At 41.8% G+C, this 23,062-nt stretch overlaps 3 protein-coding genes across 14 annotated transcripts in view; 1 reads left to right on the top strand and 2 right to left on the bottom strand.

Annotated features, from left to right (window-relative positions):
* NaCP60E (Na channel protein 60E) overlaps nt 1–22,644 on the bottom strand; it is a 38,752-nt gene extending 16,108 nt beyond the window's left edge. For all 12 annotated transcript variants that reach the window (XR_016270446.1, XM_018010921.2, XM_018010923.2 and 9 more), the window contains exons 1-7: nt 21,363–22,644; nt 17,853–18,380; nt 4,231–4,439; nt 1,215–1,423; nt 730–1,140; nt 222–441; nt 18–152 (exon numbers count right to left, since the gene is read on the bottom strand). Coding sequence is in view for 11 of the 12 variants with exons in the window: in XM_018010921.2 (XP_017866410.2) it covers nt 18–152; nt 222–441; nt 730–1,140; nt 1,215–1,423; nt 4,231–4,439; nt 17,853–17,895 (1,227 nt within the window). In the remaining variant the exon portion in view is untranslated. The remainder of the gene's footprint in view (nt 1–17; nt 153–221; nt 442–729; nt 1,141–1,214; nt 1,424–4,230; nt 4,440–17,852; nt 18,381–21,362) is intronic.
* Nucleotides 1,539–6,233, top strand: Tpc2 (Thiamine pyrophosphate carrier protein 2). The gene is made up of 4 exons (XM_018010946.2): nt 1,539–1,694; nt 1,793–1,889; nt 2,010–2,549; nt 4,892–6,233. Exons 3-4 carry the CDS (start codon nt 2,529–2,531, stop codon nt 5,903–5,905), a joined length of 1,035 nt encoding a protein of 344 aa, XP_017866435.2. The 5' UTR covers nt 1,539–1,694; nt 1,793–1,889; nt 2,010–2,528; the 3' UTR covers nt 5,906–6,233.
* LOC108614808 (uncharacterized) lies at nt 7,050–8,667 on the bottom strand. The gene is made up of 2 exons (XM_089470999.1): nt 8,508–8,667; nt 7,050–8,395 (listed from the first exon to the last, which is right to left on the bottom strand). Exons 1-2 carry the CDS (start codon nt 8,523–8,525, stop codon nt 7,319–7,321), a joined length of 1,095 nt encoding a protein of 364 aa, XP_089327125.1. The 5' UTR covers nt 8,526–8,667; the 3' UTR covers nt 7,050–7,318.
* Nucleotides 22,645–23,062: the final 418 nt, after the last annotated feature.

The following is a 23,062-nucleotide window of genomic DNA, read 5'->3' as shown; positions in this document are numbered from 1 at the left end:
CGCTTAACTTAACTTACTTCATTTGTAATTTCCGCCTCCTCCTCGTAGCTCAAGGCCACAACAGCCAACATCAAATTGATTAAATAGAAAGAGCCAAAAAACACAACCACTGTAAAAAATGTAACGCTCATTGGACCACATGTAGCTAGAACCTATGAGAGAGCGAGACAGAGCATACGTCAGACTAGATGAATAGCTGAAGAATTCAAGAGTTGCCTTACCATATTGTATACATTCTCCCAATAGTCCAACGTAATCAACTGAAACGTTGTCAGCATGGACCACATAAAGTTGTCGAAATTCGTATAGCCATGATTGGGATTATCGCCAACACAGATGCACATATAGCCCATCGGACAATGACGAGCGCCTGTCAGATTGCCACATAACGTCGGCATCTCGTCCTCATCGTACAGCCAATTGTCCGTGTCATTTACCCAGCTGGAAAGAGGATTAATATATGGTTAACTGTATGAATATATGTACATATGCTAACATATACCATCAAACAGATAAACGGTTATTCATATTATGTAATGTGTATAACATAACATTTTGCTCTGATCTGCCATTTACATATAACGGTTTCTATCATTGCTGTCAGCAATGTTATACATTTGTATAACAGAATTTAATGGCTTATAAAATGGCAAAAACTGCATTAAAATTCTAACTTCTTTATGTTCACACTTGTGACATTATCAGATCTAAGGCTATTTCTCCACTTACATTTTCCAATCCAGATGCGATATATTCGTCCAATCTGTGGGCACATTTCGCACGCACTTGTTGCGCAATTCGCCCATGTAAACCTGCAAGGCGAACAGCGCAAAGACCATCAGGCAAAAGATGGTCAAGGTCATGACCTCCGCCAATTGGCGAAACGAATGCAACAGTGCATTGATAATCGTTTTCAGGCCCGGCATAATGGATACCGTTTTAAGTGCGCGGAGCACACGAAATGTTCGCAGCCCGGCCAGATTTCCCACTTCCATGCCGATGGTCGCGTAGCCACTAGTGATGACCACAAAATCCAGCCAATTCCATGGATTACGCAAATAGGTGTATTTGTTGAGCAAAAAGCCTTTGGCAATGATTTTGATAACCATTTCAATTGAGTAAATGGCCAGGAAGATATATCTGCAAATTTAAAAGTAGTATCGATCAACGAGTGTTAACCAGGCTCAAATCATCAACGAAAGCTGACTACTTACTCCGCTTCCTCCACAGTCTCTGTCATGGCTAGGAATATACAGTTAAACAGTATAGTTGCCATTACACAGTAGTCGAAGAATTGATTTGTTGCTATATAGACACAGACTCGTCGCCATGGGCTCCATGGATGGAAGAGGAATAGGCTTTTGGTGCCAGTAAAACGATGTATATAATTCTTTCGGAAACGCTTCGACACCACACAAAACGTCTGTAAAGAAAAAGTTGATATTGGCGCCATATTAGGGTTGATTTTAACATTTTATCGCTGGCAGCAGCAGTTAACAGTGTTGCTCCTCAATTAACAGAATTGCTCGCTTCGCAATAGAAATGTTTAATGTTAAGCAAATGTCATGCGACCTATCGATAACTTATGAACTGTCAAAGTCGAGCCACGCGAAGCTGCCAGCTAGATTTCCGTTCGACCGTCGTTCTTTCGTTCTCAGGTCGTCTTCGTAAGCAGAAGGAAAATGAGAGCTAAGGTAAAGTCTTGAATTTTCTCTCAGTGAAGAAAAAAATAGTGTATTAAATATTTAAAAAGCAATTGCTACATTGATTGTGTACTCTTGTGTATTTACAGTGGCGTAAGAAGCGTATGCGTAGGTTGAAGCGTAAACGCAGGAAGATGCGTGCAAGGTCTAAGTAAACCTGCCATTCCGCTATCGACCATTTTCGTGGTGAGTACCGTTTGCAGACGGCCGGCGGAGCGCTAGCGCTCCATTTACTGCTTTACTTTCTTAGCTCTCATGTGATATTTTCTTTTACTGATATTCTGTTTTTGTTTTCTGCCATTTCAGGAACTTCTGACGTACAAAAATGAAGAATACCGACTGGGCAATATGAAGCCCGAAGTAATTTGCAAATTTAGTTTTCGACAACCAGAAAAATAAATGTGCTTACTAAAATTCACTTTGAAATTTCCATTTGAGAAAACTTAAATAAATTGCTGGTTTAAAAACGTTCCACAAAAACAAACAGAAAATTTTTGTGTTAATATTGGTCGAAAACGGAATCGGTTTTAAAGTATTTAGAACGTGCTTTTTCAACATAACCAAATATATGTACACATGTGCGGGTCGACTCTCGCTTGTATATGTTTGGAACTGAATTGTGGAAGCGTGAGTGTCATCTGCAGCAGTGCCAGGAAGTTTCTGGAGTCGGCCCACAATGCCAATGTTATTGTATTTAGATTAAGTACAAAAACACTGCCGGGATATCCATAGTTTTGGTTGGATTTTACCAAAAACCTCATTTGGACCTTTTTGTTTTAAATTTCTGCTAACAGGACAAGGGCAACGGCGCTACGCTGAATAAAGATGGTGGGCAGGGAAAAAAAGGTGAGCAAAAGACAAATGGCAAACACCCTCCCGGTGATCAGCTGGGCAGGGTCCATCAGCAATGTCCGACGGCGGAAGCGTCTATTGATTTGTTAGCAAAACATTCTGATTGGCATTGCCTGTTAGCCCGTCTTGTGTTTTGGGCAGGAATAGCAGGTTCATTAGCGCTGATTTCTTCAATTAAGTGTGCTGAGGATAATCAAATGCTCTGCCCGGTCCCCAAGGTCGTTCACCGTTGAGCCGTGTAAGCAGAAATTTTAATGTACCAAGCAGAAATTACGATTGGGGGCGGCAGTTTGTCCGTTCTATGGCCCCCCAACTAGCTGTGGTGTGTGTGTGTATGTGTATGTGTATGCGTGCTCTGTAAATTTGCATGCTCTGGGCAGCTGTATGCAAGTGTGTGTGTGTGTGAGCTTAAGAAAAAGCGTGTGCGCAAAATGAAAAGTTGTGTTAGCACTTGTAACCAGATAAAGTGTAAGAAGGGAGGGGGAGGGGCGATGTATGTTCTTAGATTGTGTACATCTTGGCAAACATGCTGCTGGTCTCTTATCACATGCCACTGCAGATGTTTGCTCTTGCTTTTGGCCAGCTTAAAGTGTGCCATTAAATGCCATTAAGCACTTTGATTTTCCGTTCCCCTTTTGCACACACACAAACACAAATGCCTTGGCGTTGCCATGCGTGCTTGCGCTCAAATGTCTGGCAACATTACGTTACACTTACGCCAGCCCTGATGGCCATTTGAATGCATGTTTACGCTACGGCCCAACTCAGGCCAGTGGAATTATTTGGCCAGAACACGTTTACGTGTGTGTTTGTGTGTGTGTGTTTTTTTTTATGGAATGCCGCCAAGTCTTGAGTAAACTTGCATGTTCACCTATAATTTGTCCGGCTCGTTGGCTTGCCTGCCTGCTGCCTGCCTGGCTGGGCTGCTGTATAGCTGCTGGCTCCACCTGTCGGCCGTTGGCAGTTTGTTTAAGTTAGCAGTCACGTAAAAAAAAACTGTTGTCACATTGCTGCTCGGCCATTTTTAAGGCAAACTCTCTGCCTGACCCATTTCCTGTTTGTATATGTACATGTGCTTGTGTGTGTGTGTACTTGTATTTGTATTTCTTTACTTTAGCTGTTGCTAAATTTACTCTCACTTTATTTGCCCTTTTTTGTGGCACATTATGCTGATATCCGTGGCGCTTACTCAAGTGGCGGCCCCACGAGGGCTGCTTTAGCCGTTTTGCATTTACATTAACCTCAGTATTTTTTATGCTGCTACTTTTTTTCTATTTTGGCATCAAAAAGCGCATTCATTTTCATTAAGTCGTTGCATTTTGCACTTTTGCACAACAACAATGGCGACGACAGCGCGTTCCATTTCCGCTTGTGCCACTTGCTGCACACTATGAATAGGGGCATTGAAACGGTTTGGGTTTGCCCTGTGTACGTGTGTGTGTATGTATGTATGTATGTATGTGTGTGTTTGAGTTTGTTTGTTTGTTTGAGTTATTAATTAAAGGCTATGGAAATGGCAATGGGCCAAATGCAGCATTTTAATAAATTTTGTTGCTATTCTTGTTGTAGCTGTTTCGTTTTCGTTTTCGCTTTGTTTCGTTTGCCACGCTAATATGCAGATGAGTGGAGTGTTGTGAGTATGTGTGTGTGTGCGCGCGCGGGGGCTTTCGCTTACCTCCTCATATATAAAGGTGTCAATCTCCTCGAGCGGCTTGCCGTACATATCCTCCGGAAACGGCTCAAACTTTCGTGGCAACACATCGCCATCCTCCACGGAGGCCTTCGTCCGCGGATGGAAGCCATATTCGCGCACCAGCTGAATGTGCCGATTCTCGTGCTTGACCTGCGACTTCTGCGTGTAGGCAACGACTTGCTGTTTGGCAACTGCAACCAATGCGGGAAAGAGAGAGAGAAAGAGAGAGCGAGCGTGAGTGAGTTGAAGTTGAACTTAAAGTTAGTAAATGATTAAGCACATCACACAGCTTGTCACATAAATCTTAGCGAAAATAAAGTGTTTTGTTCTTTCTGGGTCATAAATGCCCCATCCAGCGTAGAAGGCAACTTTCAAAGTCGTTTCTCGTGCATAGAACCACCCAATACACAGGGTGTCATTTCATATAGACGGGGAAAATATAGTAAAAACTATTCCGTCCGGAAATTCTAAGAGAGGATTCGCACAAAGTTTCAACTAAGTCTTTAAGTCGTAGAATCAATTTCTGTATCGAGTTGAGCGCAAATTAAATTTGCACAGGGTGCAACAGTTTTGAGCATTTCTAGGCTATTTAGAGGAGAATGAACTAAAATAGTTTAATATAAATTTTGAAAAACCTTCGCAGGCAAACAATTCGAATTCGGCGAAAGTACAAATGCTGCAGGCCCTTGGAGGCGGTGTTTCAGGTGCTTTGACCCGATTCGTAGCGCACCCGTTCGACGTGCTGAAGATTCGATTCCAATTGCAGGTGGAGCCGCTAAAGAAACGCTCGAACGTTTCCAAATATGCCGGCATGCTGCAAGCCTTTTCGTCCATCTTCCGGGAGGAGGGTCTGCGCGGCATCTGGAAGGGCCATTTGCCGGCGCAAATGATGAGCATCACCTATGCCCTGGTCCAGTTCTGGTCATACGAGCAGCTCCACACGGCTGCGTTGCAGTATAAATTTGGTCGCGATAATGTGCATCTGTCATATTTTATGTGTGGCGGCCTGGCCGGCTGCGTGGGCACGGTGGTTGCCCAGCCGTTCGATGTGGTGCGAACGCGAGTGGTTGCTGCCGATCCGGGTACGACTGCCGGCACTCTGAAGCCGTTCTCCGGCGTGCACAAAGTATTCAAGAATGAGGGACTGCGAGGCGTCTCCAGCGGCATGATGATGACTCTGGTGCAGATCTATCCGCTAGTCGGTGCCAACTTCGTCATTTACAAGTTCTTAAATCACTTAACGTTTAAGATCATCAGCCTGATACGGGAGGATAAGCATATTAGACGTGAAATACCGGGGCCGCTGCTCTTCATGAACGGCGCCATCTCCGGCGTCCTCGCCAAGGTGCTGATCTATCCGGCCGATCTGATCAAGAAGCGCACCATGCTCAGCCACTTCCAGGAGGACCGCAAGAGCTTCGGCGTCAATCCGCTCTGCGACACGATAATGCTATGCATACGCAGCACCTTGGAGAAGGAGGGGGTGCGCGGCTTCTACAAGGGCATGTGGCCCACTCTGTTCAAGTCGGGCGTCATGTCCGCCTGCTATTTTACCATCTATGATTACTTCAACAACAAAGTCACCGTGCCCTACAAGCAGTACGAACGTCAGCAAAATGAGGAAAAAAACAAAGCCAAAAAGAAAAATTCTAAGTAAACGGATAACCAAAGCGCAATCGATAAACGATAATCAAATTGAAATTGAAATTGATAGGAAGAATCAAATGTGAGTTCAAATCAAACGAAGTGAATATGATAGGAATACTACAAATATGGAGCTTAGGGGAAACTCAACAATTTTCGATAGCAAAAAGACGCAAAGGGAAACCACAAAGCAAAAAAAAAAAAAAAAAAAGACAAATTCCGAATTTTCTTGTCCAAAAATATTTTGTCGTTGTTTTCGTTTTTTTAAACATTTTCTACTCGCATCAAATCTCTCTTTATTTATACACATCGAAATAAAAAATTTTAGATTTAAACAAAAACCACAAACAAATTAATAATGTTATACATAGAAAATTGTAAGTGAATGAAAAAAAAAAAAAAAAAAAAATACAATAAAAAAATATTATAAAATATGTATAAATTAGTTTTATAATTAGTAATAATTTTAATAGAATCCAATAATATTGTTTGTATAGTTCCTATGTCTTGGACACTATCTTTCTATTAAGTACACTAAAACCATCAATTTAGGTACTTTACTGATCGATGGTTTCATAGTAGATGATAGAAAGAAGTTGAACAACTGTCTAATACTCTTTTTTCACTCGATATAAACGTGAATATAGATATACATAGCTCTAGATATATAACCACATACATATATGGCTATAGTTATAGAATGCATCTGATTGACATAGGACCTTTTATGGTATGTAGGCAATTCATCTATACATGGTATTTCTTCATTTCAAATAATCATTGTTTATCTAATTGAAATGAATATCAAAAAGCCCAATTTCTAATACTGCCTGACATTATTCACATTTCCTCTACCAACTCTTATTTCCCTTCGATTGTTACATAAATCAACTTCATAATAATGATAATTAACATAATTATCATTGGCATTAGCGCTAATAATTACGATTGCTCTTGAATTTGCATTGCATCATCGCGTCTTACGTCTTCAACTTGATCTTCAGCTCATCGCTGAACGGGCATCTCGAATCTCCCACCTTCCATCTCGAATCTCCCGTCAACCATCCACCTTCTTCTTGTTCGTCTCTTACACTTTCACCTCAGGCTGACATAATCTCTTGTGGCTTTGACTTTTGGTTAGACTCAAGTTTGTCAAGTTTTGTTTTTGCTCTTAAATTATTACACTACATACTTTATTTTGTACATGGACATAACATTTGGGTTAATCCCCCTTTTATGGGGGCGAGTGAAAGGGGTCGGTTACATAAATACGAAGAGTAAATGTTGCAGAGATGCTGAAATGGATGCTGCGTATGGGTATGCTGATCAGTGAGTGAATCATAACTTATTATCTCCAATGGGGCGCGGGGGCCATGAACATGAACATAGACTAGACGACCAGGGTTGGTCAGAGCGGGCCGTTAGCCTAGGCCCAGCCGGAGTTGCCGCCGGACCAGCCGCCAGTGGGCGGGGAGTAGTTGTAGCCACCGCCCCCACCGCCGCCTGAGCCGCCAGCTGCTGCTGCCACAATGTGGCTGTCATCGTGGCCGCTACTGTAGCTGCTGCCGCCAGTGTAGCTGCTGCCGGTGCTGTAGCTGCTGCCGCCGCTGTAGCTGGAGCCGGTGCCCGTCCAGCCGCTGGCTGGCGCTGCATAGCTGCTGGCTGGCGCTCCATAGCTGCTGGCTGGCGGTCCATAGCTGCTGGCTGGCGGTCCATAGCTGCTGGCGGGCGCTGCATAGCTGCTGAAGCCTCCACCACCACCAGATCCGTGCGAGGAGCCCGAGGAGGCAGCAGTCGCCGCTGCCACGGCTGCCAAATGGGCATCGTCGTGACCACCACCACCGCCGCTGTAGCCGCCATAGCCGCTGCCGCCATGCGATGAGGAGTCAGAGGTGGCTGCAATGGCGGCGATTTGAGCCAGACCATGTCCACCACCGCCGCCGCCGCCGCTGTAGCCACCGGCACCGTGTCCACCACTGTAGCCGCCATAGCCGCCGCTGCCATGGGAAGAGGAAGAGGAGTCCGAGGTGGCAGCAATGGCCGCAATGTGTGCGATGCCGCTGTCATGGGAGCCGCCGCCGCCGCTGCTGTAGCCATGGCCTCCGCCACCGCCGCCATGTCCACCGCCAGCGCCTGCAGCAGCAGCGATCACAGCCAGTTTGCCGTCGTCGTGTCCGTGACCGTGTCCACCGGCGCTGTAGCCACCGGAACCACCATAATGACCGCCGCCAAGCGATCCACCATGATTCTCAGTGATGACAGCAAAGGTGCTCACATGGGGAGCACCGCCGCCGCCAAAGCCGCCACCGCCGCCATATCCACCGCCGCCATGACCCTGATCGTGTATTTCGTAAGTGGAAAAGTCGCCGCCGCCTCCGCCATGGCCATGATCGTGGCCACCGTCGCCTCCACTTTCCGGCAGGTGGATGCGTATGTGCACGTGCTCACGTCCAAAGGTTGGCTTGCTCCATGCAGCGGGACTGGCGAGCAGCAGAGCGCTCAGCTATACATGCGAGAGATAGAGAGAGAGGGCAGGGAGAGCGAGAGGGAGATAGCACTAGTTAGCAACCACAGCGATGAGCTGCAACAGCAGCAACCACAACAGCAACACTCACTATGAAATACGCCGCCATAACGCTTCGATTTACTGGATAAAGGATGTGGGCTTTGTTTTTGCTTTGTGTCGTCTGCTGGAACAACGACAAACTGTAAATGATTCGGCTAACGATGCAGCGGCGCGTTTTATACACGAAACGAACTAACGGAGCAGCCGAATTGAGCAGCGCTCGGGTTATGTAAGCTGGCCACTGGCAAGTGCAAGAGCTTATCAACAGAGCAACAGAGCACAGAGAGAGAGAGGAGGAGAGTGAGAGTGAGAGCGAGGGCGCGCGGCAGAGGGCAAGCAGAGCAGAGAGTGCGTCTGCAGGCAGGTAGTCAGGCAGTCAGGCAGTCAGGCAGTCTGCAGACGAAGTCGGCTCACTGAAGGCCGTCGCGTATTGCTGTTAGGTGCTTTCGTTACATTTCGTTCGTTTGTTTTTGTTTTCGTTTCTCAATTTTCGTTTTCGTTTCGTTTCGTTTTTTGAGAGTGTTGTTGACCTTTTACACGAGACGAAGCGCCCTTTGCAAAACTTGTGCGCGAGATCAAGATCGAAGAAACAGAAACAAACAAGAAAAGCATAAGCAGCTCTTCCGCTCTCGCAGCACCACACAGAAGAGGGCCGGCGCGGGGCCCATTGCTCCACTTTCATTGACTAACAGTGAAAATCTGGTTTGGTTAAAAAATTTCAAATTATTTAAATCGTATATCGAGCAGAGCAACAACAACAACAACAATAACAATATCAAATTAATATGCAAGTTGTGCAGCTGCCCTCGCCGCGCTTGAACCCCTCCTGTCGACATTTTCATTATTTATTGTTGTTGCCACTGCTCATGCTGCTGCTGCTGCTGCTGCTGGCGTCGAATGCTGGCTGGACATTAACTGTTATTTTGATTGTGTTTACGTTTATGCTTATGGTAATGTTGCCTGCTGATATGAACTTCCTATTGGCAATTCCTTTTGTCACATTGTTGTTGCTGAGCCTTAGGCAATAAACAGATATAACAACAACAACAGAAGCAGCATCAGCAGCAGCAGCAACAACCGTTACTTGCATAACGGCCCCGTTGGCTGGCACTGGAAATTGCTTTTGCTTTGATTGGCCAAACCCTTTTTGCTCTCGGGTTTTTTTCGGCATTTTTGTTTCATTATGTTTTATTTTTATTTTTTAATTCGAGTCTTTTCGTCTCGTTCGAACTCGTTGTTAACCCATTAACATTTATGTATGAAATGTCTCTCTTCAAGCAATGATTAAGCTGTCATCAGCCAGGCAACTTATTTCATTTTAATTGCCGCCAATTACAATTGCTTTCAAACATTTCAAATATATATACATTTATGCCAGTGTGTCATAGATCTATTTAAATGTGCTCGAAATCATTTAGCAAATTATGTTAAATTAATAATTTGATTGCTTATGTGCAAATTTAATGAAATGTTGGACTTGTTATTAATAAAATCTGAGATTTGGAGATGTTAAAATAGAGGGCTATGGAAGAGGATATCAATATTTGTGTGCATATTATAGTATTATTGTATGTTGTATATTTTTATACAATGTATATAAAATTTAATATACAATAATATTATATTTATGTATGTATATATTATATAAATTTATGACGAATTTGTTTCTATTTGAAAACCAATTATTATTAAGTATTAAAGATTAGTTATATATGTATAACTAAATAAAATATATAATATTATCAATTTCTTTATCGAAATGTGAATTCTGATTAAATTTATAATTCCAACTTTTGTATGCTATATGAATTGGATATTTGAATTCAGTTTCTCAACTGATATTAGCACGAATTTTACATAAAATACATATATTAAATTAAGTATTAATATATATTTTAATCACGTTTTTTTTTTAGCATATTAACAAAATAATTTTAAAATAAATTTCCTGCGCCTTGTTCTGAAATTATGTATATTCTGCATATTTTCATAAACAAATTTGCGCTAAATTTTAGGTCTAGCCTATAAATTGAAACATTTATAGAAGCTCTTAAATAGGTAATATTTTTAGAATAGGCTCTGACTATTTAGAATTTTTTGTTGGGTCTGTCTCAAAATTGTTTGAATCAAAGATTTTCAAGTATGAATATTACATTTTTATGAATAATTCATTTTTAAATTCTTACTTTATTCAATTTAAAGCAATTTGGAGAGCTTTTGCCCCACGAAGCGTAACAATTTGAACAGCATGAGCAAATCATATTTAAATACAAGTCTCTTCTGCTTCTGTAATTTTGCTTTACATAGAATGTCTACACACACACACACACACACATACATTTATACACAGGCATATCGATGTAAACATAGATACGTAAGCGGATTATTTTGTGCATGACAACAAATTCGCATTGCCAGTTTTTTCTTAAGTAATTTCTCTTGTCTGATTTCGTAATTGGGTTGCCATTGGGTTAAGACTTGCCACAGGCTGGTTGCAGCCAGTTGCTGCCACAGTCACAGGCACAGCCAGTGCCACTGCCACTGCCACTGTCTCTCGCTCGCTGTTGCTGCCACTAGCAAAACCGAAAACATCATCAACAACAGCAGCAACAACAACAGCAACAACAACAACAATCATAACACGCTCTGCTGCAGCGTTGGCGAAATTGTAGCGCAAATTGTCTCGATTCGCCGTTCATTTCTACGCGTTCTTACATCAGAGACGAGGTCATGGTCACCGAGCCCGCATCCCATCTTTGGTCAGCATCTATATGTAGCTGTAGCTATGGCTGTAGCTGTAACTGTAATTGTATATGTATCTCACTGATTGTATCAGACTAAATGTGTCTGTATCTGCATAAGACTATATGTGTGTGTGTGTGTATCTGAAACTTTTACCAAAATATCTGTATCTATTGCTGTATCTGTATCTGACTAACTGCATGGTCAGCTTGTTCAGCTTATACATATATGTTAACTGTAATTGTATCAAATGTATCTCTATCTTCATTAGACTGTATGAATGAATTTATATCTGATGTATCTGCATCTGTATCTGTGATTGACTAAATGTATATGTATCTTATGTGATTTTGAAGTTTATTGTTTGCTTAAGTAACTCAAAATTTGTATCTACTATATGTAGGACCATTTGAATGTGTGTATCTCACTTTATTCGTATCTCTAGCTGAAAATATACTATAATAAATGTATGTGTACTAACTGTATCACTCAATGGGTAACATAAGTCTTATAATAAGAAACTATATCTCAATAAAAGTATCTATTCTTACCAAATGTATCTGAATGTGTCTGAAACTATCTAAAGTTAATTATTTGCTAATATATATATAGTAAAGTAGATATAGGTCACTATCTGTAACTGAATTTTACTCATTGTAGGGGTTTTTAAGTATTCGTATCCATCAAAATGTATCTGTATCTTTTCTTCATGTATCTATATCTCGCTATGTTTGCATTTATATCTTAACTAAAATGTTTTTTTATTTGGCTAGTCACACAAAATCTGCATCTTCAGCTCTCCAAATGTATCTGTTTGCAACAATAAGCACCTGCAACTCAATGTATCTGAATTTCATCTTGCTTTCGCTATCTATCTAAGTATCTGTATGTGCTCATATTGTATCTGAATAAAAAATCTCTGTGTTTTCATTTAAATATAAACATGTATCTATATCTGTGCATTTGTATCTCTAAGTGCCTGCTCGTGTTCTTCATATGTATCTATATCTTGTATCGTGTGTTCTGTATCGGTATATACCAATATATTTACATCTTTCCGTCAAAATGTTCACACATATATATTCTTCGTATTTCCATCTCACATCATATATCTATTAAGTATATGTATCATCATGCTCATATATGTATGTATATATGCCAAGCATCTACATGCGCCTTCCATGTCTGTTTATTTAACAATTTGTATCTGTAAGTATCTTGGCAAGTATCTGCATGGTTTCTCCATGCGTCTGTATCTGACATTTTGCATATGTATCTGTAGTTTTCTATCTGTATCTTTCTGCTCTCTATGTATCGGTATTTGCATATTCTCAGTCTCTCTCTATCTATCTGTCAGTCTGTCTGTCTGTCTCTCTCCCTCTGTTGCTTGGTCTGTTTTAGTTCATGGTCCTGTCCATTGTTTGGCTTTCGCTGCTGATTAGTAATCCAGCTGCTGCTGCTGCTGGCCAAGTGGGCGGCAATATTCATTAACCGTTATTTCTTTTTTACATCCGAGAGAAATGGGATGGGGATGGGCGAGGTGGGGCTGACACACATATAGTATATGTAACAATGCAAATCAACAGATTAACATTTCTCATACGGTGTTTCGTTTTGTTCGGCGTGTTGTGCAAGTCTGTCCGATCAGATTCCATCTATTGCCAAATTAATTAATATACATTTTGATTCACTCAAAAGGCAACATAAATGTGTAAACAAAAGACCTATCAAACGCCATCAGAGGCACCCGACTCATATTATATACCTATATATATATATTAATATCATCAAACCAGGTGCTTACATAAACTCCACTTCACCATCAGCTAACAACAATGGCAACAGCCAGAGCCAGAGCAAGAGCAAACAGCAATGAGGGCAGCTGTTACAAATATAATAAGAGGCGGAAAAAGTTTTCAATGTCGCACCGTTGGCTCTGATGCCCTTAATTCAATTAGATCTTGGATAAAAAGTGAGAGTTGTTAATTAGGAATTTATGTAAACGATGTAAAAGCTATAAATGAGCGTGATTAATGTTAATACTGTCCTAAGATGTGTTTTAAGATTGAAGATATGTTGTAATAGCAGTAGCGATCGATAAGCAAAGAGACCTTGTGGTCGACATAAATATTTAGAGATGTGGAGATAGGAAGATGGGTAGACAAATAGATGGATAGAGAGAATAGGGAAAAGTAGCGATAGATAAAGCATAGATAGAAAAATTGGTAGAGAAAGAAGAAGAGGTAGGAAAATATATTTAGGTGGATAGATATGGATGGGTAGGTAAATATAGATTGATGGATTTACACACTGATAGATAAATAGATAGATAAATGGATAAATGGATTTACACACTGATAGATAGATAGATAGGTACAGTAAAGTCTAGAGGGATAGTTCAATATACATATAGATATATACACCTACAAATGAGCTCGATAGATAGATTAAGACTCATATAGCTTAATAAATGGCTAATATATCTATTTCAACATCTATAAATACCTATATGGATAAAGAGGAAAAGAAAGGGAATGTAAATAAAAAACCGAATCAAGCTATTTCACCTCTTTCAAATCTATTTACATTATTTTCAGCTTTCAATCGATTTGAGCAAATAAATGAAAGAAATCAATGATATAATAGATGTTAATGCTTTTAATTATTGATGCCTTACATGAATGGAGAGATCTGAAGTTGTTTTATAGCAGTTTTGTAGTACTTCCCCAGGGGCAAACAATCAATGAATGGTGGACAAAGGAAACAGTTTGACAGACATGACTTGAGTATTCGCTATACCCGGAATTAGTTGGAGGGTATAGCTAGTAACGATGATTAGGTAAAAATCATATGAAATGCATTTTGAATACAATAATTTCGACTCTAGTCCATCCACATATATAAGGCAGGCAGTACAGGTCGTTAGCTATCCGAGAAAATCAAGTTCGTGTGTAACGCTTGATGAAGATTAACAGTCGAGACTACGACAACAAAGCAGCGGGTTATTAAGCCAGGCCACTGAGAGACAGCGAGAGTGAAACAGAGTGGGACGGCGGTAGCGGGCGAGACAGAGAGCCAAAAAGAGAAAGAGTCTGAGTCTGGGAGACTGGAACTGGGAAGCAGGGCTCCAATGATGGGCAACCGGTTCGCGGTCGCACATTAACATTAAATGCAGCCAACGCACATCTTCCCTGTATTGCATAATGCAGCGGCAGCAGCAGAGGCAGCAGCGACAGCAGCAACATCACCTACAACAACAATAACCTGATTGCAACATCTTCGGCAGATGCGCGAACAAAGTTTATGCGGAAGCAAAATGATTCTCAAAAGCGCCTCAGATACACAGAAAGGAAATTGTGCACACACAAACACTCACACTCACACACACATACACACAGGTGCAGCGGCACAGTTATGTAGCAAAAGTTGGATTTTCCAAAAATACCAAAAATAAAATGAAAAACCAAACAAACAAGTGTGCTCTTACACGGGCAATGCACGACTAGCAGTTACCCTGGCAATGGAATCAGACAGACTTTTGATGTGGGAGAAATGCTTTGAGTTCATGCAGACATATGGTAAGTTATTAGACTCCAGCGGAGAATGTGTTGGGTTAGGCAAGAAAATAAGTAGAAAGAGACTTGAGAACAATCAGCATACAAATCTTAAATCTATTATACTCGTAGTTTTATATATCATAGGGACCCCTTCTAGTCACCGCTTTAGCTATAAGCTAGTATTCATTCTATTTAATGTAACTGTTATAAATAATATAATATAATATACAACAATTTTGTAGCTGTACTTTGAGATACTTTAAGATCCAGTAAAGTTCTTAAAGTGTCTAGGGTATGCAACAAAGGTGAGCTATCAAATAGCTTTATATACTTAATGAGCGTGTTCATATTTAATTTTGATAACTTTAACTAAACGTCGGCTTGAGTTAGGTTTAAATAAATGTCAGACAAGAGGACTTATGCGATACGTAAAAGAATATTTTGTGCATATTTTACGAGCATTTACATACGAAATTTTACAGCTGTCACAGTTATTGAGGTATGCTGCAGCTAACGATGGGGTATTGAAAAAAGAAGAGGGATATATGTATTTGATATATTTCCTATCTGTGTATACTTGAAGAGCATCAAATACATATAAAATTTAACAACTTGTTCGAGCTGTGTTACAAAGCACAAGAATTTACTATGGCTAAAACTGAAATATTAACTATCTGTCTGAACATTTCGAGTATAGGCGTAACACATTTTATAGCGCCAGCTCTTTAAGTATTCGAGTTATGATAGATTGGGCCACAACTGTATGGCATAGCAAATTTCAAGCTAGGGCTTGAAAAGTCTTTGATTAAGGCATAAGGAATCACTGCTGACATACATTTTTGGTTGTCTTTTTTAGAGATATCAGCTATGCCTTAAGATATATACTATGTATAAGATATACATCTACTATATATTGTTCATAAGTATATCAGATATTTCAGCTCATTTCAACTAGCCCAGGTGTTGTACCACACTCCTTGCCCTGCCCATTTGCCTTGTCCCACCTGTTACCTGCACGGTCAGCAAATCGTCAAGTTCCCTGGTTAACCAATCAAGAGGTATTAAAACCAGTCAAAGTTGCAAGTCGCCCGATGCATTCATCTTAAAGCGTCGCTGCAGCTGTGCAGACCTTTGCACAAGTTCAATGGTGACTGGGAGTTGCGAGTCTGCATGTATGTGTGTGTGTGTGTGTGTGTGTGTGTGACATAATTGCCAGTCAGCGTGCTGCACTTTCTTTCTTTTGCCATACGCTTCCTGGCCGAAGGCAAATTGAATTGCCACCAAAAAAAGCCAAAAAAAAAAAAAAAGAAATGATAATACAAAAAATGAAATAAAATAAAATAGAATACAGTCCAAGGTAAACGGCTGCACAGTTTGCTCTACATATTTAATTAGTTTCCGTTTCCGTTCATATTTGTAATCCGTTGTCGCTGCCTGCCTGCCTGCCAGCCTGCCACGCCCCCTGGCTCACGCGCTGCGCTTTGGCCTTTGTGCATTGTTTCCCGCTGCACTGAGCGACGGTTTGCGTTAAGGCCAAACAATTGGCCCAGCTGGCAATTGTAGCAATGCCACGCGTGCCCACCCTCCCCCCTCCCGCGTTGCCCCAAGCATTGCGTAACCTATGGCCACTCATTAGAGAGGCAGGGAGAGGGGCGTATGTGTGTGTGTGAAAGAGATGGCTAGTCGCTCCCCTAGCGATTGCGTTTTTAGTTTATCATTTATTTAAACAGCCTCCAAATCCTGCTGCTCCTTAAGCATTGCTTTGTGCTCGTATGTGTCTCTATGTGTCTGTATGCGTCTGTATGGGTGTGTGTGTGCGCACACACGGACTCCGTTTGTATGTGGCATATTTGATTCGAGTTTGAGTCAAATTTTATTGAGCTGCACACACAATGAGCAATGGCTATTTAATTATGCTGATGAGCCAAGCACGAGTCCGGAACGTAGCCAACTGCCCTTACACCTAACGTCAGCTACCGCCATCCTCCCCCACCACCCCTCGCCAACCAGCAGAGCAAAAAAGCAGGCAACACAACACACGCACACACAGCACCAGCAGCTAACCGTAAATACTCGCCCACATCATGCAGATGTGCCCCTCGCTGGCCCCTGGCGTAGCCCCTGCCCGGTGCTGTGGCCCCTGCTCTAATGCCCGCTTCATTGCCAATCCCTGCACAGCTTTTAGCCTTGCGTGTCGCTATACCCTGTAACTAGTCATATAATTGGGTAGGACAACATTCGACTGGACATGGAATCAGTTTACTAATTTTTATTGGGCAATTCAAGTATAATCTTCTATTTCGAATGAGTCCTTTGATAATAGAGTAGTAGAAGCTAATACAAGGCCATAAAATACCCTGTAAATAGCTTTATTGACAAGAATTTTGAAGACAAGGTATGCAAGCCAATTGCCGATTTCTTTCCATTGGTTATCTCTAAAATTAATTACAGGGTAGCTGCTAGTCGAATGCTCTGTAAAACACACTAATGTGATTAAAATACAATCTACTATATACGCTTAGATGCATGTTCAAGATATGCTCTAAGCCCAACTGCCACTCGTGTTCAACCTCTGCAGTCAATGCACAACTTTACAGGGTATCTTTTAGTCTAATACCTAATACCATTTGGTAGCCAATCAATTTCAAGCTTAATAATCTACGGCCAAATCTAGAGAGTATTTCTTCGTCGAATATTTTATGAGAAATAGTAATCGAGACCTATTTATATTATCTACAGAGTATCTTTTAGTCGCGCACGTTACAATAAACTATTTATATACAGGGCATCTCTTAGCCGTGCAAGCCGCGCCTTTTAATTTTCGCCTGTTTGCCTTTGGGCCAGTTGCAGGGTGTCAAGAGCTGTGCCCCGCCTCCTGCTCCTCCTTTGCCTGGGGCTCATTTCATATGCATGGCCCAGGACCGGGCGCAGATTTGATGGCAACTCAAACCAGGCGTCGTTCGCCTCGACAATCTGTTTCATACTCGATATTTATGGCAACTACTATGTACTATATATATATATACTTGTATAAATCTGTCTGTGTGTGTGTGTGTGTGAGTTCGTTTGTGCTTGTGGCACCTTTATGAACTTACCTTTATCATCATTCTGTGCTGCAAGCGTTTGATCATCACTCATCTTGACTGATTGTCCTCGTTAATATCCTTGTTTGCTTTTGTTGTTGCTCTCTTACCGCAGCTGCATGCTCTCTCGCCCTCCCACTCTCTCGCTCTCTCTCTCTCGCTCTTTCTCTTTCGTTGTCTCTCTTTGTCGTTCACTCTGTCTCTGTCACACTTTAGCACTGCTCAGACATTGGGATCGTCGCATTTAGCGTTAATATTGTCGCCTTTGTTAGCATTTTGCATTCGCCTCATGTCCTGCCTTGTGACATCCTTCGGTCGGCGTCTTTAGCTATGCAAATCTGTTGAGTCTGACGGGTATTTCCAATAATGGGCATGGCTCAACGCCTTTGCCTTTTGTTGCTGACACTTTGTTGTTGCCTCGTTTATTGTTATCGCTGTTGTTGTCGTTGTTGTTGCTGCTGCTGCTGCTGCTGCTGATGATGATGTTGTTGTTGTTGTTGCTGTTGGCCTCACATTTTGTGCTTTTGTAGTTAGGGCTTACTGCAGGCAATTGATATGCAAAGCAATTGGGGTAAAGAAGAAAAAAGGACAACTTATTAGTTTGGTAACTCATTTAGTTAGGCTTCTATAAGTAAATTGTGCTACGCAGCCAAATTAGAAGATATTTGCCTTAATATATGCATTCAATACTATTGGGCTCTCATGGAACTCATTTCATTCGAGAGTACAATGAAGTAAATTGAATTTTATATTATTTTCATTTAGATTGCCCAAGCCTAGGCACTCGTCTTATTGAAGGCCGGGATTGGATTATTTACGACTGCATAAAGTTCAGAAATAGTAGATATAGGGGGAGCTGTTACATGTAAAGAAGCGTAAGCACACATGCACACACATACACATGCATACGCTCATGCTCAGCTTAGCTTGAACTGCATTTCTGACTTTACTATATTTATTTGGGTTTCTCTTCTCTTCTCTTGGGGTTTGGTATCAACTATATATGGACTGAAAGAGAGAACTTGACTTTATCTATTCAGCTTGTCAGCTTTATCAAGAATTTATATAGTTTATGGGATCCGTCTCGCCTCCCTCTGCCTCTTAAAAACAAATTTGATAAAAAATAATAGAATCCAGCCTTATTAAATCAATTATAATATAATAAATATATTGCATATAAGCCTGTTTAATTACTTGTTTAATTATCTGCTTATATCGTACGTAAATGTATATATGATATACAGTCCATATAAATGCACGTTCTTTCTCGTCTGTCAGCGGCTTACGTTCCGCTCAATTGTCTCTGCTCATTAAACGGAAATTGGCTGCCAGATAATGTGCAGTTTAAGCCACCTACACGACGGCTTACGCGTCGTATGCGCAATGTAAGCTTGCTATCGCATTACGTTTACGTAACGTATACGTAATGTGCGTAGCGGAAAAGATAAGCGAGCGAGCGTGCAAAAGAACAGGGGGAGAGAGAGGCGTAGAATAAATGAAGAAGCGGAAAATGTGCACGCTTTAAGACTTAAAGCATTACCAAAAGATAAAGTTAATTAACATTATGGTACACACACACACACAAACACACACACACACACACACGTACAACTAAAAGTAAGTTAAAAGAATTGATAAATGGCGCACAGCAAAAGGCAAACAGAAGGAGGCCAAGCTTCGGATGCTGTGAGCAGCTTTTATGTGTATGCGTGTGTGTGTGAGTGTGTATGTTTGCGTGTGTTTGGTTGACTTGGGTGCTACGTAGGCCTGCTTCCTGTTGTGTTTTTGCAAAACTTCTTGACACCGCTGACGCTGGCGAAATGGAAAACGTTAGATGAAGTGCCATAAAATATTCAATATCAAGTACGGCACAGCATCTCGCATAGTTGCAGGCAGGTGTGTCTTGCCAGCGAGCCCCCCCCTCCCTGTCGGAAGCCGCACTGTGATTGAATGAGCGTGGGCAAGTGGGAGCGTGGGGCGTGCTGCTCGAGGAGCTGGAGTACTTAGGGGGGACAGGTGTCAAGAGTACACAACAATGCAGTCATAAAGGCGCACCGGCCTAAGCGGGCGAGAGCTCTGAGAGCTGTGTGTACTTATGTACAGTGAGGGCTCTGATAAAGCGAACAATGAAGCGATAAAGAGCACTAAGAACTTGCATCAGCTCTAAAGTAATAGATGTGTTTACATTGAAGAGGGTTCTTTGAAAAATTATAAACAGAAAATGAAGATAGAATAGAATTGGCTTCACTGTGTCTTATCCTATCAAATATGCGCATATATAGGATTCTACTATTCGAGCTGCTCCTGAGGGATGCTTTAGTGCCTGCACTGCTGGATTCTATTTTAGTATCTGATTTAATATTCCATGGATAAGTAGTGAAATGATGGAGATAATTGAGGCAATCGTGGGAGTCCTTACGATGAATTTATATGTGGCAGCAGGAGTTACTGTGCATTTTTGAGCAGCAGATAGAATTCAGGATATCCAGTGACTCGCACAATCTGGATAAGAGCTTTTGTTATCTACACTGCTCAGGTTGTATTTCGTAATTTCTACTGTAACTTATGTGAAGCTATTTAATCATATATGTACTTCTATGCATATACAAAATTTATGGATAAATAGCTGCATCTATTTTCATTATATTCCAGTTGTGCCTTAATCTTATCATATAAACTTAATCCTATATGAGTACTCGAGCAACTGCTTAAGTTTATAGCTCATATACTCATATATTTCCCGCATATTGCGGCTGTTCGTTAATTGAGGTTTTACTGTCTCTTTGCTGCGTGCGGCAGTCGATAAGCAAATGGCCAAGCAGGGCACAGAAATCAGTTAGCGGAACCCCTGCGGTACGCCAACGAACCACCTCTCTTTCCCCCCTATTTTGCTGCTCTCTGTCTGCCTACTCTTTCTCTCTCGCTCTCGCTACCGCTCTCTCGAGCTCACCTGCACCGCTTCGTTTGTTGTTTTGCTTAGCACACAAATCGTCAAAATATATTTTATATTACAACAATAAGAGCAGCTCAGGCAGCTATGTGGCGGCGCTTATTTTAATTTTCTTTTATTTTTCATTTTGTTTTTTTTTTTTTTGGGCGTGACCTCAGGGCATTTCGTTAGGAAGCTGGCCTGCGCCTTGAGCTATGCTACACTTTTTGGCCTTTCGTTGGCTGCTTCGTCGCGTCGGTTGCGCGCTAGTTAAGTGCAGCACATCAAGCGCTAATTTATGGGCCAAAAATACAAAACAAAAAAGAGCAGAAATCACAAAAAAAAAGCAGAAGCAGAAAAACAGCAAAACAGAAACGGAAAAACAACAAAAAGTAAGGCAATGCCACAAGCCACAACCGCAAAGGCCGCAATAGGGCACACAGCAAACGCCACGCCCCCTCGGCCATTCGGCAACACATGTGCAAACAAACGCAAATACAAACACACGCCAACAGAGCAGTACCCACCCACCCACACACACACACACATATGCATATACATATATGCTGCATTGAAAATGTTCGCCGATTTACCTTAAAAGATGTTTAATTGCTTTTTATTGCATTTGTTTGTAGCAGTTGTTGTAGCTGTTGTTGTTGCTGTTTTCTTTATGTAATCGCTGAACAACGCACAGGATATGCACACAGGCGCACGCACACGCATATGTGTGTGAGTGTGTGTCTGTGTGTTTGTTTGTGTGTATTTACATTTCAATTTGCCCAATGCACTAGTTACTATTTATATATATACACACACACACACGCGCGCATTCACATACCAATATATACATATGCAGGCTGCATTCGATTGTTGCAATTTGCTCTTCTGCTCTCCTTTTGCTCCCTTCTCCTTTTACAGCGGCTACTTCAATTGGCCGCAGCTGGGCACACTTTTGTTATTATTATTGCGCTTTCTGCTAGTACTGCTGCTTCTTCTTCTTCAACTCTTGTTGCTGCTGCTTCTGTTGTTGTTGTATGTATGTATGTATATATTTTACATTAATTACATTTTTATTTTAGTCGCAACTCTCTATGCAACAATGCTGGCCAAGCAAGCACAGCGGCGCTGGCAAAAGCAACAAAAATGAAAACAGCGCTGGCACGCACATTGTTTGACACACAAACACACACACACACGCATACCACGACAAATGGCGACGACGACGGCGACGACAACGGCAACGACGACGACGACGACGACGACGGCGGCGTTGCACGCACACACCTTAAGCCGAGAAGTGTTATTACAATTTACTGTTGATTTCTTTTTCTGGTTTGAAGCGCGTGCGAGCGAGCGCGCAACAGCACAGGCGTCACAGTTACTGTAAGTGTGTGCGTGCGTGTTTGTTCGTTCGTTCGTTCGTTGCTGTGTATGTGTTAGTTTGGTCTTGGCTTGTGCGAAAGCGTGCGAAAGAGCGCGAAAATGTAGGTTAGTTTCCGTTATATCCTGCTTTACAACAACAACAATATGCACATTTCACTCTATTTTTGGGCGCAGAAGACTTTTTCGCTGCTTGCACTTGTAAATCTCTGTTTCTCAGACTTGCTAAGTGTATGTGTGTGAGTGTGTGTGGGTAGGAGTGTGTGAAAGTGTATGCCCCTCAGTCTGTGTGTGTGTCAGTGTGCTGTCTTTTCTTATATACGTATATATATGATATATTTTTTTTGGTTTTTTCTTGTTGTTTTTTTTTTTTTTTTTGTATTATTTTATTTGTTCTTTTGTATTTGTGTGGCTCGCACTACGGACGCGTGCATTGCAATGGCGACTGCTCGGTTCTAAGGTTCGTTGGTGACTGACTGCGAGCAAACGGGTTTTCCTTTCCGTTTGACGTAATCTGCAGAGCAGCCAGACGATTAAGTACCAACGAAATTTCCCCCTATAGCGCACATGCCAGGACACGCGCGCTCTCTCGTTCTCTCTCGCTCTCCCTCTCTCTGTTCCAGTGGCGTGTGCCATGTGCGTGTCGCAGCGACCCACGGCGTATGTTTTGGCCAAAATGTCAGAAGTAGCCGACCAACCAGGCTAAGCAGTCGAAGAACACCAAAACGTGGCTTGGACTCGGCTAAACTCGTCATTGCCAGCGTCGATTTGGCACAGTTTACTTCTTTTCTTTTACTCCTGCCGGCATAAACAAATGCGCTGCTGGGCATGACGAATTTCCCACTATTCTGGCTTCGTGCTGCCGTTGTTGCTGCCTCTGCTGCTACCGCTGCTGTTGCTGCTGCTGCTGCTG

Source organism: Drosophila arizonae, chromosome 5 (genome assembly GCF_054131065.1).
Source record: "Drosophila arizonae isolate 15081-1271.41 chromosome 5, UAZ_ARI_1.0, whole genome shotgun sequence".
In the NCBI taxonomy this organism is placed as follows: domain Eukaryota; kingdom Metazoa; phylum Arthropoda; class Insecta; order Diptera; family Drosophilidae; genus Drosophila; species Drosophila arizonae.
Note: the sequence above shows the minus strand (reverse complement) of the source record. Positions and strands in the feature narration are given on the sequence as shown.

What these genes read in the sequence shown, in the direction of transcription:
- Tpc2 (XM_018010946.2), top strand. Translation starts at nt 2,529, where the DNA reads ATGGTGGGCAGGGAAAAAAAG. An exon ending in TGGTGGGCAGGGAAAAAAAG is followed by an intron (nt 2,550 to 4,891) that starts GTGAGCAAAAGA and finishes AAACCTTCGCAG; the next exon opens with GCAAACAATTCGAATTCGGC.